At 52.6% G+C, this 15,519-nt stretch overlaps 7 protein-coding genes across 7 annotated transcripts; 5 read left to right on the top strand and 2 right to left on the bottom strand.

The window, feature by feature from the left end:
* Window positions 1-360: 360 nt before the first annotated feature.
* BD324DRAFT_649673 (hypothetical protein) lies at window positions 361-918 on the bottom strand (the record flags this gene model as incomplete). The annotated part of the gene is made up of 1 exon (XM_022018033.1): window positions 361-918. One exon carries the CDS (start codon window positions 916-918, stop codon window positions 361-363), a length of 558 nt encoding a protein of 185 aa, XP_021872220.1.
* A 143-nt stretch (window positions 919-1,061) lies between these two features.
* Window positions 1,062-3,687, top strand: BD324DRAFT_599068 (peptidase M24, structural domain-containing protein). The gene is made up of 9 exons (XM_022013899.1): window positions 1,062-1,301; window positions 1,351-2,230; window positions 2,295-2,399; window positions 2,448-2,560; window positions 2,613-2,653; window positions 2,706-2,795; window positions 2,844-3,015; window positions 3,069-3,133; window positions 3,181-3,687. The coding sequence occupies exons 1-9, from the start codon at window positions 1,132-1,134 to the stop codon at window positions 3,546-3,548; spliced, it is 2,004 nt and encodes a 667-aa protein (XP_021872219.1). The 5' UTR covers window positions 1,062-1,131; the 3' UTR covers window positions 3,549-3,687.
* Window positions 3,688-3,946: 259 nt separating this feature from the next.
* On the top strand, window positions 3,947-6,132 carry BD324DRAFT_620328 (major facilitator superfamily domain-containing protein). The gene is made up of 3 exons (XM_022015268.1): window positions 3,947-4,596; window positions 4,686-4,833; window positions 4,901-6,132. The coding sequence occupies exons 1-3, from the start codon at window positions 4,035-4,037 to the stop codon at window positions 5,949-5,951; spliced, it is 1,761 nt and encodes a 586-aa protein (XP_021872218.1). The 5' UTR covers window positions 3,947-4,034; the 3' UTR covers window positions 5,952-6,132.
* A 933-nt stretch (window positions 6,133-7,065) lies between these two features.
* BD324DRAFT_347823 (hypothetical protein) lies at window positions 7,066-10,017 on the top strand. Its single transcript, XM_022012545.1, has 7 exons — window positions 7,066-7,122; window positions 7,166-8,261; window positions 8,299-8,394; window positions 8,436-8,554; window positions 8,595-8,750; window positions 8,791-8,872; window positions 8,925-10,017. Exons 2-7 carry the CDS (start codon window positions 7,218-7,220, stop codon window positions 9,801-9,803), a joined length of 2,376 nt encoding a protein of 791 aa, XP_021872217.1. The 5' UTR covers window positions 7,066-7,122; window positions 7,166-7,217; the 3' UTR covers window positions 9,804-10,017.
* A 278-nt stretch (window positions 10,018-10,295) lies between these two features.
* BD324DRAFT_578278 (hypothetical protein) lies at window positions 10,296-11,662 on the top strand (the record flags this gene model as incomplete). Its single annotated transcript, XM_022013313.1, has 5 exons — window positions 10,296-10,627; window positions 10,700-10,922; window positions 10,997-11,128; window positions 11,207-11,498; window positions 11,547-11,662. 5 exons carry the CDS (start codon window positions 10,296-10,298, stop codon window positions 11,660-11,662), a joined length of 1,095 nt encoding a protein of 364 aa, XP_021872216.1.
* Window positions 11,663-11,697: 35 nt separating this feature from the next.
* On the bottom strand, window positions 11,698-12,750 carry BD324DRAFT_347728 (hypothetical protein). The gene is made up of 3 exons (XM_022012544.1): window positions 12,331-12,750; window positions 12,020-12,230; window positions 11,698-11,960 (listed from the first exon to the last, which is right to left on the bottom strand). Exons 1-3 carry the CDS (start codon window positions 12,654-12,656, stop codon window positions 11,733-11,735), a joined length of 765 nt encoding a protein of 254 aa, XP_021872215.1. The 5' UTR covers window positions 12,657-12,750; the 3' UTR covers window positions 11,698-11,732.
* Window positions 12,751-12,763: 13 nt separating this feature from the next.
* Window positions 12,764-15,415, top strand: BD324DRAFT_680041 (hypothetical protein). Its single transcript, XM_022019065.1, has 18 exons — window positions 12,764-12,781; window positions 12,824-12,935; window positions 12,988-13,421; window positions 13,495-13,502; window positions 13,562-13,594; window positions 13,637-13,647; window positions 13,708-13,734; window positions 13,789-13,821; window positions 13,868-13,979; window positions 14,039-14,051; window positions 14,101-14,143; window positions 14,204-14,338; window positions 14,401-14,567; window positions 14,647-14,777; window positions 14,837-14,858; window positions 14,909-14,945; window positions 15,002-15,103; window positions 15,161-15,415. The coding sequence occupies exons 3-18, from the start codon at window positions 13,165-13,167 to the stop codon at window positions 15,203-15,205; spliced, it is 1,176 nt and encodes a 391-aa protein (XP_021872214.1). The 5' UTR covers window positions 12,764-12,781; window positions 12,824-12,935; window positions 12,988-13,164; the 3' UTR covers window positions 15,206-15,415.
* The last annotated feature ends 104 nt before the right edge of the window (window positions 15,416-15,519 follow it).

The raw sequence follows: 15,519 nt of genomic DNA, 5'->3' as shown, positions 1-15,519 counted from the left end.
ATGCCCAATCAATCAATCAATCTATCTTCGGTCTTCAACCGGGTTTTGCACAGTTCACCTCAACTCTGTGCGCAGATCAACGCCACGTGGGATTCCCACTTTTTGGAGCTTTTTTTTTGATTCCGGTTGCCACTGCGGATACATAGGCTTGGGCTTGGGTCGATCGGCGAACGACTTTGCACGGGGATTGTGATGAACCAAAAGGGTGGCTAGTGCCTCATTGATGCGGTTAGAGTCTCTTCCTGCGAGAAGCTGTGCCTGCGAGGTTCACATGTGCTGAACACAATTCATCGATCGGCGGTCTGGAGATCTTGATTTCACGCCGAGGAATGCTGAGATTCGGTCCATTGGCGTCCCTTGTCATCCTGGAGACTGACTGAACCAGTACCAGTACAGCGCAGTCTCATCTCGACAAGCTTCGATTCCGTAGTACATGAACTTGTCATATCCTCCGAAGCTGAATGCTAATGATCGGTAGAAAGAATTGGCGCCAACGTTTGTATCTTGAGTCTCGACCTTGATGGCGGAGAGGCCCACTTGGATCGTCCATGCTTGAAGTGAAGCCATGAGCAGTCTGGCTATCCCCAACTGACGGCAAGGTCTGTCGATGATAATTTCGTCCAGGAACACCATGTTATTCCACGCTTTTGATGCTCTCAGATACCCTCGGAGGTGTCCATCCGTGTCGAGATCCACGAGAATCAGCGACGAGGCGAGGTCTGAACCCTTGATAGAGTCCTCATCCTCTCTTGGATACGTCTTTATCCTTTGCGGCGACACAGGCTCTGTCCTGATAAGCGTGCAGCTCAGAGATTCGTCATAGGGTTCGGCGACTCGAGCAGAGATGTCAAAGGTGTGATCGATCAAGTCCAGGTCAAAGCCCACCAACGAGCTCACTCGCTCGATATGCACCTCCATTTCTGTATACCCCTCTCATGGATCATCTCGAGCTCCGCTTGAAGAGTACGGCTCCCCAATGGAGTGCCAGAGCTGTCGCCCGCGCCGGCGGCCAAAGAAGCTTCGCTCTCATTTCGGCCAGCTCCGAATCGCGGGGGTCAATAATTGCACTTCGGTTATAGTGTATGGAATAAGCAGCTCTCGTTGTCGCGTTGTGCATTTGCTCTCCTCACCATGAGTTGCTTGAGAACATCAGCGATTCGAGATGATCTGCTCGAAACGCTGCGGACACAAGGCGACCGAACCGAAAAGATCCTGGAGGGAGATCGAGGGAGTGAAGAGGAGATGCAGACTCGTTTGAGTGATCTCAAAGCGGCCATCAACGAAGCCAAGGTGGATTGGTAGTGAGTATCCTGTTACACCGAAATGGCACAAAAGTTGACTGGCCCTCAGTATCGTCCCCAGTGAAGATGAGCATCAGTCTGAATACACTGGCGTGACTGAGAAACGCCGAGAATGGATAACCAACTTCAACGGTTCAGCAGGTACAGCCATTGTCCCTGCGTCCACGGGGTCCTCCTCCTCGGAAGAGGATCTCGCCATTCTATTCGTCGATTCACGATACTGGGTCATTGCGGAGAATCAGATCCCCAAGTCCAATTGGCGAGTTGAAAGAGTCGGCGCCAATGGAGGATCTGGACGTGGTGGTGTGGTTTCTGGATGGACAGGGTGGATCTCGGATCACGCTTCGGACGGGTTGAGAATAGGTGTGGATCCAAAACTGGTTCCTCTACCCGTTGTCCGGCAACTTCAGGACAGTCTGTCAGGATCCTCTACTCAACTCGTCCCCCTTGACGAGAACCTCGTGGACAAAGTTCGTCATCCGTCTCCTAGACCAGACGGACCCATTACTCCCCATCCGCTCAAATACGCCGGAGAAACATCTTCGTCAAAGCTTGAACGAATGCGAGCGACACTGGCAAGCTCATCGAGGGGACATGATTGGATCTATATCTTACCTGCTCTCCCTTCCATCGCTTGGTTACTCAACTGTCGATGCCTGAGCGACATACCCGATTGCCCGGTCCCATACGCTTACCTCGCATTGACATCTGAAGCATGTGTATTGTTCGCAGATGAAGTCAAGATCAAGGAAGAGATGAGAGCGGCTCTGGAAGAATCCGACGTCGCTGTCAAGCCGTATGGAGTGGACCAAGTTGGAAAATACGTCAAGGAGTTTAAGCAAAAAGCCAGGTTGGCAGATGAAAAGGCAGAGATCGAGATATGGGGAAGTGCAGAGACGAGCTGGGGCCTGTCCAAGGCATGTGGGGATGTGAGTCGAATTATTATAAGCAGCATCAATTTCCCAAAAGATCATGCTGATCGGCCGCGATCAGGATATTCGTCTCATCCAGTGTCCGGTCGAGCTCGCCAAGGCCATCAAGAATCCGACTGAGCAGGAAGGTTTCGCTGCGGCCTACTTGCGAGACGGACGAGCGATGGTGCGTCGACTCGACGTCACGAGACATTCAGCTCATAGTCACATTCAGGTCCGATGGTTCTCCTGGCTAGAGACAAAGCTCATGAAGGAGGGTCGAGAGCTCGGAGAATGGTCTGCTGGTCAGGCTCTCATACGATTCAGAGCGCAGGAGGACTTGTATGTGTGAGTCCATGACTACTACAACAGCTTCTGCTCGCTGCTGATAAGGTCACAGATATGCCAATTCGGGCATATCGGCATCTGGACCGAATGCAGGTGCGTGCACACGGTGCCTACTAAGGCCGCTACTGATCTGCTCGTCGACCAGCTCTGCCGCACTACGTCCCGGAGCGGGGCTCTGACAGCAAGATTGACCGCGAAGCGCCTTTCCTCGTCGACTCTGGATGCCAGTACGAGGGTAAGCCTACCACCTGTTTAGCTCCCAAGCCCTCCTAATGTCTGTCAGACGGGACGATCGATACCACACGAACGGTGTACTTTGGCAAATCTCCCTCTGACGAGATCAAGCGAGCCTTCACCCGGGTCCTTCAATGTCATATGCACGTCCTCCAGGCTGTTTTCCCACGTGGAACAAGCTCGGCAGCATTGAGCATGTTGGGAAGGAACCCGATGTATCAGTGTGTACCCACAGGTGTCTGAGCTTAATGAGATGCTGACGACGGGTACACAGGGAAGGCATGGACTTCGGGCATGGCTTAGGTCATGGCGTCGGGTCCTTTCTCGGTGTGCACGAATGTAAGCCGATTTCCGGGTCGTCCATGTTGGGCTCATCCGCGCCTTAGACCCATACCTTGGTCGAGACCCCATCGAAGCCGGCCACGTTGTCACTGTCGAACCGGGATGGTACCTCGAAGGGAAATACGGTATTCGAACAGAGTCTCTAGTGGTCAGTGTGCCCACTGATACTGCATTTGAATTCGGAGGCCATCGATGGTTGGCATGGCGACGAATCACTCAAGTGCCTATCCAGACAAAATTGATCGATTGGTCTCTCTTGACGAAAGATGAGATACGATGGATCAATGAGCATAATTTTTCCGTGGAGGCTGCTCTGCTGCCTATGTTACAGGAAGATGCGGATAAGGATGCAAGGGAGTGGCTCAAGAGGGAATGTAAGCCAAAAAGGATCTGGCCATGGACGGGAGCATAAAGGCTGCCAAGGCTTGTTTGCCGAAAGGTCATCATCCTCTCGATGGCTAGGAGAACGTTCTGGTCAACTCGGCCATACCATACAAATACTACTCCTGTCCTTTGTTTATCATCTTGCATGCAGGTGTCGTGAGACCTCCACCCCGACGATGCCCGAATCGCAAGAGGATATATAATCTTCGTGTGAGATCTAAGCGCCAAGGCTGACACCACGTGGCGTAATCACCCGAAAGGGTATAATTGTCTGTTCAACGTTTAGTCAGAAACCTCCACTTCCCTCGGGTTCAGATTGACAAAGCAACTGTAAAGATTTTTCAGCAATTGAGGTGCAACTTTAGGCGTATGTATCTGGCGAAGTCTTTATCAGTATATATATATATAGGAACGGCCGAGGACAATGCATTGAGATCTCTTCATCCACGTCTGATCTATCCTCTTCACTCTCTCTCTGTATCATCTCTCCAAGTCTGACTCTCGAATCGGCCTAATGTCCCAACCACAACTTCCTCGTAAACACTCCACGGGTGTGGCATCCGAGACCGCGACGGTGGTAGATCTGCAAGCGGTGAACGATGGCAAGTCCAAAGCGGCCAGTACTTTCAGCACCAGTCCAAATCAATCACCACAAACCCAACATAGCGACACGATGCCTCCCTCGACATTTCCCGAGCTGAGATTAACAGTCAGCGGGTCTCTTGCACCCATGGCCAACCTAGTCAAGACGCGTACAGGTGGTGGTGCTGAGCCTGTGCTACCTCCAGCTTCTGAAGTCAAGTTGAGTCAACGACACAAGTGGTCTCTTCTCGGCGTGTTCTCCTTATCGCTCTTCATCGACATCTGGTCTTACAGCGCGTTTTTCATCTTCACCGACCCGATATCCGTGGACCTGGACGTCAAGTTTGAAGAACAGTCTTGGGTGATCACCGCTTATGCCGTCACATTCGCCGCCTTCTTACTCTTCTGGGGTCGAGTCTCAGATCTCTACTCAGCCAAGCCGGTATTCGCTTATGGCTTCATCGCCCTTGGGGTCTTGGATCTGATCATCTCTTGTGAGTTACATAGGCATCTTGGCGGGGAGGGGGGGGGGGGGGGGGGGGCAAGTTCCTGTGCAATCCTTGAACTGACAGTATCTGCTCAGTCCTGCCTGACCGATACTCCTTCTTCGTGCTCCGGGCGCTCAGCGGTGTGGCGGGATCATGCTTGATTCCTGCCTCTTATCGATTGATCGTGGCTGTCTTTGAACCCCATGAGTTGGGCAAAGCATTCACTCTCTTCGGTATGAGCGGGTGAGTGCTACTTTGCGTACCAGGGGCTGCATTTGGCCATGACTGACCACCATCATCATCCCAATAGTGCCCTGGCCAATGTCACTGGCATTCTCGTCGCAGGATTCATCGAGTACATCCCTACTCACGGACAAGGTGCACCCTGGAGGTGGTTCTTCAGGCTTCTCGCTTTCCTGATCCTACCGTTCGCCGTCGGATCCCTCTTCTTCATTCCCAAGCCTACAGGTGCTCAAGCCGATGCCGGCGAGAAATGGAAGCGACTCGATCTCAACGGATCATTCAGCATGCTCTTTGGTATCGTTCTCCTGATTCTCGGTCTCACCTTCGGTGCCTCTTACGGGTTCAAAACTGCCAAATTCCTCGTACCTTTCCTGTTGGCTTGGCCACTGTTCATCTTCTTCTTCATCTGGGAAGCAAGACTCCCGAGCGAGTACGCCATCTTACCCCCGGCCTTCTGGAAGATCCCAAACGTGGCGGTTCTCATCGTCTTTGCCCTCTACGTGTACGGTTGGTGGGCTGTCAACTTTTTGGCTCTCGTCGAGACGTACACCAAAGTCGGAGGTGAAAAGGCGATCATTGCGGCTGTGAGACTCCTTCCAGAAGGTATCATGGCAGGTGTCGTCTCTATCATCGGTGCGGTTTACCCTAAATTGGTCTCTCGTCCACGATGGCCAATCACCATCGGAATGGTGTTGGCACTCGTTGGTTATGCCCTCTTCGCCCAGGGTGCTACTGGTACAGACTACTGGCGATACATCTTCCCAGGTGGTCTCCTGGGATCAGCAGGCATGATGGTCGTATTCAACGGTGTCAACGTCGGCGTCATCACCGCTGTACCGGCTGAAACGTCTGGTGTCGCCGGGGCTATGCTACAGGTCGCCTTTCAAGTCGGAAGCGCCGTCAGTCTCTCAGTCCAATCTGGTCTCTTCACCATCAATCCTGGCTCCATCGCCAATTACAAAAACGTTCAAGCCAGCTTTTACTGGCAAATCGGCTTTGGATTCCTATGGCTCGTCATGTTCCTCGTCTTCTATCGACCATCAAAGAATGTCACGTCCTCGGATCAAGATGGTGCTGAACAAGGTGGCAGCGAAAGAAAAGTCGTCGCCGCCCACTAGAGTAGAGTCATCGCACCTACGTTTCTAGAGCGAAAAGGGCCATCTTAAGTTCGCCTTGCATCGAAACGACCTCACTTTTCATGATCCCTGTACGGCGAACTAATAGAATTGTTAATAGATAAATCACTGTAGCTTTGTACATAATCGCATGCACCCATCACTATGTATCAACGATCATGATTCGTCTCGAACAGGTTGCAGCATCATAAAGGAGGACTACGGGTCGTCTTCTTCTTCTTCCTTCTTCATTGCCCGTGATGATCCACACGACATCAGTAGTCTGCACTCATAATCATCCTCCACTTGACCGGTTTAGTCTCCACTCAGATTTACAGTAGCCATAGGTCGCCATGCAAGCCGAACTAAATGCTGCCGCTGCGGACCACCAGCGTTCACCATCTGCTGCCACATATCTCTCCTCCCCCCTTTGTCAGAGATCTCCAACTTTCTGCTCCCTTGACGACTGGAGGAGAGAGCAAGAAGCCATGACTGCCGAATGTTATAGCAACATCATCTTTATATGGCAGCGTGACTCATGCCATGATCACTGAGCGGGGGTTGCGGGTCAGTCTATGGTGACAGGTCCATCGGGACTCAGCCGATGGCAGACGTGGGCGGGAAAGTGCGGGGGTGGGATTAGGAAAAATGTACATCATGGATATTAGTAATCTGGTTCCTAATCCCCGATTAATAATAAGTTCTCAAATCGTCATCTCACGAGACACTGAGAGAGGGGCGAGAGAAGTAAAATGAATCCATGAGTCCATCTATCCATCCATCTTTCCAACGTCTCAATCACCTATTCAACGTGCTCTAGAGCCGAGCTTGCGTCTTGCAACGTGGACGAATCTTTCGGACTCGCAAACACGCTGGGGCACATCGTCGTCGGGAATCACTTCCCCTCAAGCATGGAATAGCCAGCTCAAGGCTCACCTCGATCATCTTGGGGCCTCCCCCCTGACTAGGGATTCCCGTATCGCTTCGACCGGAGAATTGGTAAGTCATTTAATGTCTGTCCTATCGGAGCTCGGAGCGAGATACAATCAAAGCGTAAGATCTTGCTCGGTCGTGATGTCCTCTCTGTGTCAGATCAGGTCGTCAAGTCGACCAATAATCTCAACAAGATCATACCTTTGACACACGAGAGGCACGGTTCGCATGATCATTCCCTGTGTGTATACCGTCGTCGCCTTGACTAAGCCGAATCGACGAAGAGATCATCTAGGCTGAACCTTCATCCTGCTCCTCACTCATGATTCCTGCACCATGCCCTTCTCATTCGCTTCTAATTCCTCCCATCGATTGACATTCAGATCTTCATCTACCAACGAGCCCAAGCTTACCCCTTCGCCTCCTTCTAGAGTCATCAACTTCTACACCTTGGACGATCTTGGACCTCTCCCTCGAATCCAACAACGACCTCTATCCACTCGCCACCGTATAGCCCAAGCCTCTCAGCCCCAACGGCACGCTTACCGATCTCTCGATTCGACGACTTCTCACCCTGCCATCATGTCATCTCGACCTGGTTCGTCTCATCGGCCGAACCATATCTCTCTCCCTCCGAACGACATGACCTCTCCCGCTGGATCTCCTAGACCGCCAGCTTCTCCCACATCGCCCCGATCGTCTTTCCTTCCGAGTTTCATGAGGACACGATCACGTACCATCACTCAGACGAATCGTCCCACTACTGCTTCAGGGGACTCACCTCAATCGCGTGAACCTTCCAATGGCCCCCCCTCAGGACTGACAGGGGCAAATACAGTCACTCGAAGTGTCAGTACGCCTGTCTCTGGAGGCATGAGCGCTGCAGCTTCACAACCGACTCCAGCGCCTCAGCCTTTACCGACCGAGCCTGCGGAATCAAAGACCCATCGAATTCGCTTGGTCCCTCACCTCGAGACCTCCAGATCATTAGCATTCGACCCGGTCGTCCGAGAAGTTTTACCTATCATCGTCCCTCCCGGTGTAACTCCATCAGCAGCTGCCGCCTCAATCACATCGGTCGGACCAGCTCTCAACGGAAAGCCACCGGCTCTCTTGCTCAAGATCGGCCGTTTCACAGACAAGTCCCAGCTTCCCGTACCGCATACAGCCGCTTCGAATGGCGGGGTGAGCGGAAGCAATGCCACGATCGGCCCGAATGGTCATGCAAGTGGTTCCGGCGCTGGCACTGGCAGTGCTCCGGTCACTGCGTCACTGACCATTGCCGGAGGTGGTGGAGACATTTGTTCACCCAAAGTCGCGTTCAAAAGTAAAGTCGTCAGTCGATCTCATGCGGAGATATGGTGTGAGCCGGGCGGAAAGGTAGGTCGATTTGGTGAAATATCAGCGCTGATGGCAGTTTTTCATCCGCGATACCTCCAGTAGTTCTGGTACCTTTTTGAATCACATTAGATTATCCAGTCCGAATACCGAATCGCGACCGACCGCATTAAACGTGAGTAGCACACAATAACCATTATGTCTGACCGCACTCAGGATGGCGATGTATTGCAGCTCGGAGTCGATTATCAGGGCGGTATGGAAGACATGTTCCGCTGCGTCAAAATGAGGGTCGAGCTGGGAAGGGAATGGCAGAGGGCAGCGAACGAGTTCAAGTGAGTGTGAACGAGTGGACCCGGGCCGATATCATCACAGTACGAATGCTCTGAAGCAGCTCAAAGCGCTAGGCGGGGACGTCAAGGGCAAATCGGTGGATTCGCCCGTTTCTGCATCCAAAGGACGGAAAGCGAGCGTCACGGATTGCTGCATCTGTCTCTTTTCCGTGACAGTGTGCCAATCGCTCTTCATAGCGTAAGCAATGCGCTCGGGTCCGTCATTGACTTTGGGTCAGGCCATGTTCTCACGTTTTCCATTATAAGTGTATTCGGCCGCTTCTTCAACAGCACTATCCGGGTTTCTCGTGTCCCCTGTGTGTGAGTGGCACGTCTATGTTTGATCCAACATCGCTCACCCCTCTCTCTCCAGCGCACTTTTGCCAATCTCGAAGAAGACGTCGAAATGGAAGACGCTTGGGAGATTGCGTCTCGTCGAGCATCGGTCATATCTCGTCGGCCTTCGAATCATTCAATCCGCTTGCCGCATCCAGCGGACGATGCGCCTCATCAGACCGCTTCGAGTCCAATGGAGGGGCAACCGAGCACAGGCATTGTGATTGATGGTCAAGACACCAATGTGGAACAGCTTCTGTCCGGTGGACCTAACGACGAAGAGGACGACAATGCTGATGTGGAGGTTTCACCTCGTGCCATGTTCCATCGTCAAGCTACTGCAGTCGAGCCTCATGTCCTCTCGTCGCAAGTCTCAGACGATGTCGATATGGCACCCCAGACTCCCGGCCCCTTGTCGCCAATGGCCATCGACCTGACGCATGACTCGACTGCGCATCCCAATGGAGCCGACGGGCAGACACTGAGCGTGGCGATCCCTCAAGCCTCGTCATCAGTGGACAATACGAGTTCCTTTGACTCTCAGACCCCTCGAAACGAGACGTTCTTGTCGACTCTCGCGCCAGGTGTTCATCAGCGATTAGACTTGGCCAGACAAATGGACATGCTAGGCAGGGATGAAAGTTTGCCTGAAATCACCGAAAGAGAAGGCGAAGAAGCTATGAACGAGGAGGATGAAGAAGAAGAAGTAGTAGATTCAGGCACCGCGTCTCGACCAAAGTTGTCCTCTGGCATTGTTAGAGGTGAAAATCCTGATTCCGGGTCTGGGAGTAGAACGGAGAGTGAAGGTATGGAGGGTGAACGAGGGGATGATGGATGGGTTCAGTTCGATACGGATGAGCATGGGATAGGCTCAGGGAGTCGTCGGAGGGACGACGTGACTTTGATCCCGGCGTAGGTTGCAAAACGTGTGTAGTCAGAAAAGAGGAGGGACCAATTCTCCAGAACTCCTCAGGTTCACCCTCTCTTATGCCCCTTGAGACTCTTCTTTCTTTTCTCGTTGTAAGCTTGACTTCTCTTTGATTCTTCATTCTTTCCCAACCATTGTAGACAATACTCGTAGCATCATGCCAGTAGAAAACCATCGCCTCAGGTCTCCAGTCGATCGGCTATGAACCATATAATCGAGCAATTGGATTTTTATCGAAACGATATGTCATGTTCCGGTGAACCGGAACCTTCACTTGCCGTTGTCCATCACAAAATGGGAGGGAATCTTTGTGGTCGGTTATGCACTTTACATCGTGACTGATTGACTTTGTGGACGTGAGCGCTGCTTCTAGCGGGTCAGGATCAGGTGCAGACACAAAAGCGCTTCTGGCATCCACAGGGTTCTCGAGCCTGCCTCGAATTGCACCCCCTGGCCTGTACAGCTCCATTCTCACTCATCATGGCGGCGTCTTCGCAATTCGGGTTCAGGTCTCTCATATCATCAACAGCCTCATGCTCGAAACTGATCAGCCCAAGAAACCCTCGCTCGAACACTCGCGCTAGACCTTTTCAGACAGCCTCGCACGATCTTGCATTTGCTCGACCGTCGACTCGAACCTATTCTACGGCTGAATCATCTCCATCCTGCTCGACTTCAGGATTCAATACTATTCTACCGCCCATCCGCTATCATATCTTTCAGAACCCATTACCGTACACGATTGGACTGAGACTGCAGAATGAGCTCGTTGCGAAGCGTATCGAGTGGAAACGGAAGAAAGGGGGAGGAAGGTCGGACCTTGTATTGTTCTTGGGTAAGTCCAGACGTTGATCGTCCGCAGGATTTGCAGGGAAGGGTGAAAGGGGAACTGGCATATTGACGATATTGAAATACCTAGAACACGTTCCAACCTATACTACTGGACGTCGGGATAATTCTCCCAATCCTGATACGTTACATCCAGAGGAGAAGAAGGTTCAGCATGTCGGCGCTGAATTCCACATTACGAAGCGAGGCGGTCAAGTGACGTATCACGGTCCGGGACAATTGGTCGGATACCCTTTATTCGACCTCAATGCCATGGAGGTGGGCGCGGAGCGGCCCCTGTGGCCCAGTGATGTAAATGGAAAGTAACATGAAACTGATACTGGCCGGCGCAGATGCCCACTCGATGTTACGTCGATTACCTTCAGTCTCTCCTTGCAGATTATGTCCGATCGAAAGGTATCGAAGGGGTCGTTGCACCTCATCCAGAGGGGCATGTCGGTATTTTTGCTTCCCCCACAGAAAAGGTGAGAATCCCCGAGGCGCTCCCCTGAGATGCTTGTGATGGTACAGCTCGTACTTATTCTGCTTTTTCGTGTTTCCAGGTAGGATCTATCGGTATCCATCTCCAACATCGGATCACCTCTCATGGGTTCGCCATGAACATTACGCCAGAACCGCTCGCATGGTTCGACCTTGTCCTGGCATGTGGCCTTGCCGATGTGAAGGCCGTGAGCTTACACGATCTCATGGTCAGATCGGCCGTCAATGATGGCGTCTTGCCGAATCCTACGCCGGGCGTCAAGGATGTCGCAAGTGAGCTCGTCCAGAGGTTCAGCGAGAAGTTTTCGAGGCCACTCCTGGATCTGAGAGAGAGATCACGGAACAAGGGCGCGAGTACAGAGCATGAGAGAGAGGAAGAGAGTGAAGAAGAGAGTGAAATAGAGGTGTACAGGGAGATGATTGGTCGTGCTGAGGACGAAGCGAAACAGTTCAATGTAGAGGCTGGAGGATGGCCTTCTGAGCCAGATCTATCGCGACAGCGAGAGCTGGGGTCATAGCGTCGTTTGAAATGTCTAGTATCATTACAACGTGAGGTATGCCGTGTGGATTGCCCGTGAGCCCCCTGTATCATTTATGCTCCACTTCTTCTTCTTCCTCTTCCTCCGACATGTCTTGGTCGTGGATCGCCCGGCTGTTCACCAGTGCCTCTTCGTCCTGCTCACTTCGTGTTCCCTTCCTCAAAGACTGTCGAGCTTGTTTCCCGGGTCGATTCCGGCCGGTCCTCTTCTTACTTGCGGGATCGGAGGACGGAGGGGTAGGTCTAGATCCGACGTGTAGGTCGATTTGGATCGTCGACTGAGGCGGGAACGCGGGGACAATCAGCAATTGCACTTTCCGCCCAAAGGTAACTTCACCTTGACTCTCTTCTCCAAAGTCGACGGTGCCGCTTCGATGGCCCCAATAGTCATCTCCTCCTCGACCTCATCGACACATTCTGTGCTCCCTGTCCGTATCTCATACCATAATGCTCGTTGGCTAAACGGAAGCAGGTCCAAGAGCGAATGAAGCAGGATCAAAGCATGTGGTATAGCAGCAGACATGGCGTGAAGTGTGATGCATTTGTACCTGTCAACCGGGGAGAGAGAGGGAGGAGAGGAGGTAGGTAGGTCGCCGTCAGCTCACCCCAACCAAGCCAAGACCATTCGAGAATCCGACAAAAACTCACTCTTCATCCACTAACAAACCTCTACATCTCCCCATGAGGGCTCCGAGGGAGACTTTCCGAGTCACAAATACCACTTGTCGACCGTACCCTGGGCGTGTGCTATCTGTCCTACGAACTTTGACCCCTTGGAGTGGTTTCAGCGGGGCAGTCGGTCCAGTCGAGCCCCCAACAACGAAGGTGCCGTCTGGACCCAAGAACGGTTGTGTCCGGGGTAGACCGGGAGGTGCAAGTTTCCTCCGCTTGGCTTTTGACCCGTGCTGTGTAGACCGATCAGCGGCATTGGATGGTCCTGCCTCGTTGGAGACTATCTCCGCCGCCTCCATCATGTCAAGTGAAGTAGGGGTATTGAGAAGGCAACAGCATCTCGTCTCGTTCGGCGACACTTTCGTTAATCAGTTCCGAACGGATTCAGATGGTGTGAAAACTCGCTTCAGGGAGGGATGTGGATCGTGTATGTGGCAATGCCACTGGCGAACATTGAAGATCACTCCAGGGGGTCACGGATGCTCTCGTATAGACGCTAGCCTCAGTCTATCTTGAGTCTAGCGGTGTATGTATCATCCTTCGCACACAAATCCTCTGTTCGGCCATCCTTTGGTCTAAAGGCATGGTGTAGTCTTTTGTATCCTCCGAGTTCGGATGCTGACAACAAGTCAGGACGATGTCGGAAGCCCGGTGGATAAGGTACCTTGGTGATCATATCGCCCTCGTTGTCTGATGCATGTTCAAGCATCTCCACATTTCATCATCCTATGAAGGTTTGACTGATTTGCCCACCTCGTCAGACCACCTTCAACGACCCGATCTCTTGGCAAGGACCCCCGGCCTCCCCTGATGCACACCGTCCCACCTGGGTCTAACTCCCCTACGGCCGGCTCGACCATCTCGGAGATTATGCTGCGTCACGATACAGGTCATAAAGATGACAATACGGATACATTCAATGATGGAGCTACAGAGACGGACAACAGGAGCTTGATGACATTTTGCAAGTCGATCCCATTTACATGCCGGGACGTTCGAACAATGGCTCACCATATGGACTCGGACTCAGCTACATTCTCCATGACTAGCAGTATGGAGAACGCCATGTGAGGGTTGGCCAGGGGAACGACTGGTCTATACGTTGTGTTTCTATGCTCACTGACCCGTCCTTTCCCACAGATTTCGAGGTCAGTTTGGTTGAGACTCTCTCGGGTCACGAGGCTAGCGCGGCTGACAGATGATTTAGAGGACGCTGGGAGACGGTTTCAAGCTACCAATGGTGGGGACTAAGCGATCTGTGGCTGACGTAGCATGTGTGTAGATGATTACTCGGTGCGTCTACCGCGCGCGGTCGAGTCAAGGGGTGAGATAGGTACTGATGCTGGTGTGTAGCTGCCAGCGGACGAGCTCGAGTTCGCAGTGAGTGTAGCTTAGTCAAAGTATGGGAAGCAGATTCTGACTTCAGCATCCCAGAGACTAGACTATCAGCACTTCGGTCTCAAGGCGGTAAGCGAGCAAGTGCCCTATCCCCACTCTCACCGCCCGTTGATAGCGTGCATCGCCCACACAGCTGTACCACGACAAGAACTACCTCGCACCCATACCTGAAGCCTTGAAAGATGATGGGACGGGACAACGAAAGAGAGGTCTGGATATTGGTGCAGGTGAGTCAGGCCGGGGCCTTTGTTGAGGTTGTGAGGAGCTGAATGTATACCTGGATCAGGTACCGGAATCTGGTGAGGTCCTCTTGGTGAACTCGACCCGAAGTTGAACAATCTCATCCAGGGCGATCGAGATGGCGCAAGAATTCCCCAGCGTCGACTGGACGGTCAGTCGGTCTCATCAGGTGGAGCGCGAGACACAGAGTTGAAATGTCTCTCCCCTTTAGGCCCTCGACTTGATCCCTGTTCAAAGAGATGGGACACCAGACAACCTCCATTTCATGCAAGAAGACGCAAGTATCGGTATCGGTTTCCCGGATGACTACTTTGATTGCGTCCATGCCAGAGCCCTTATCGCCGGGGTGAGCAAAGGTTGCTGCCGTCTATCGTAGTCAAACTGAACGTTATTCGCCTACGTGTCAAGATGCGAAACTGGCCCAAATTCATCGAAGAAGTCATTCGTGTGACTCGACCAGGAGGCTTGGTGGTATTCATCGAGCCAAACCTCCCTATGGGCCTGTATAAATCCACCGCCGAGGAAACGCGGGCCGTGACTCCGGGAGCTTATGCCTTTGCGGATGTCATGGCAAGGTGAGGTCAAGAGGTCCGAGAGAGGTCCTCTCGGACCTCATGATTTAGTGGTCTGACGCGACTTTTCCTGCCCTCGAAGAGCGTTCACGCGCAGAGGATACGATATCAATGCTGCGTCCAAAACCATTCTCTCAGTTCTCAAAGCGAACGATCTTGTAGATCGGGTCGAACAGGTCGAAGCGTCTTTCCCTTGTTCTCCCTGGGCCGTTGGTGAGTTGGAGCGATCGTGGGTGATGGCCGGTGGTGCTGACTCAGTGCCAACGACCCAGAGCCCAACTGGAAGAAATCTGGGTGGGGTATACCTCGGAGCTTCTGAAACCTCTTCATTGACGTCTCTCCAGGATCATGATGAAGTTCAATGCCATCAGCGTTCCGGAGGTGAGTTCGGAGCCGATGAGGCAGAAACGCCATCTCACCGGTTATCAAATGGTCAGACCACAAAGGTGCTCATCATGGATGCTATGGAGATGCCGCAGTACCAAGTTGAAGCGCTAGGCAAAGCCTACGTAGAGGATATCGAAGCGGGACATCGTCTGGTCAGTCTTTCTTCCCGCTCCGAGTGCCGTCCCCGCCCAGGTCAGCTAACATATCAGGTGTATCCCATCTATCACAATTGGGCTTGGAAGAAGGGCCTGTGAAGAGTCTATGCCGTCTCATCGAGCATCGGCTTCTCGTGTCGAGGGACCTGATGAAATGACTGGATGTCAATTGCATGCCTTGTCAACTCACCAGCAGTGTAAAGGTGCGAGAGTAGTGGAGTGACTCGTGATCATAGACCACGTACCGCGTGTGGGATATTCTCTGTGCGGTTCCTGTCAAGTCCGTCGTCAGACGAATCGAATGCTCTCTCTCTGTGTGTGCGGCGTACTAAAAGTACTGCCTCGTGTGGAGGTCTCCGCCACCCACAGACCGCGAGAAAAAAGTCAGGAGAAAACACACCATTGGCCCGGGT

The sequence above is a fragment of the Kockovaella imperatae genome (assembly GCF_002102565.1).
Source record: "Kockovaella imperatae strain NRRL Y-17943 chromosome Unknown BD324scaffold_4, whole genome shotgun sequence".
NCBI classification, from domain to species: domain Eukaryota; kingdom Fungi; phylum Basidiomycota; class Tremellomycetes; order Tremellales; family Cuniculitremaceae; genus Kockovaella; species Kockovaella imperatae.
The sequence above is the reverse complement of the archived record's forward strand: the minus strand, read 5'-3'. Positions and strand labels throughout refer to the sequence as shown.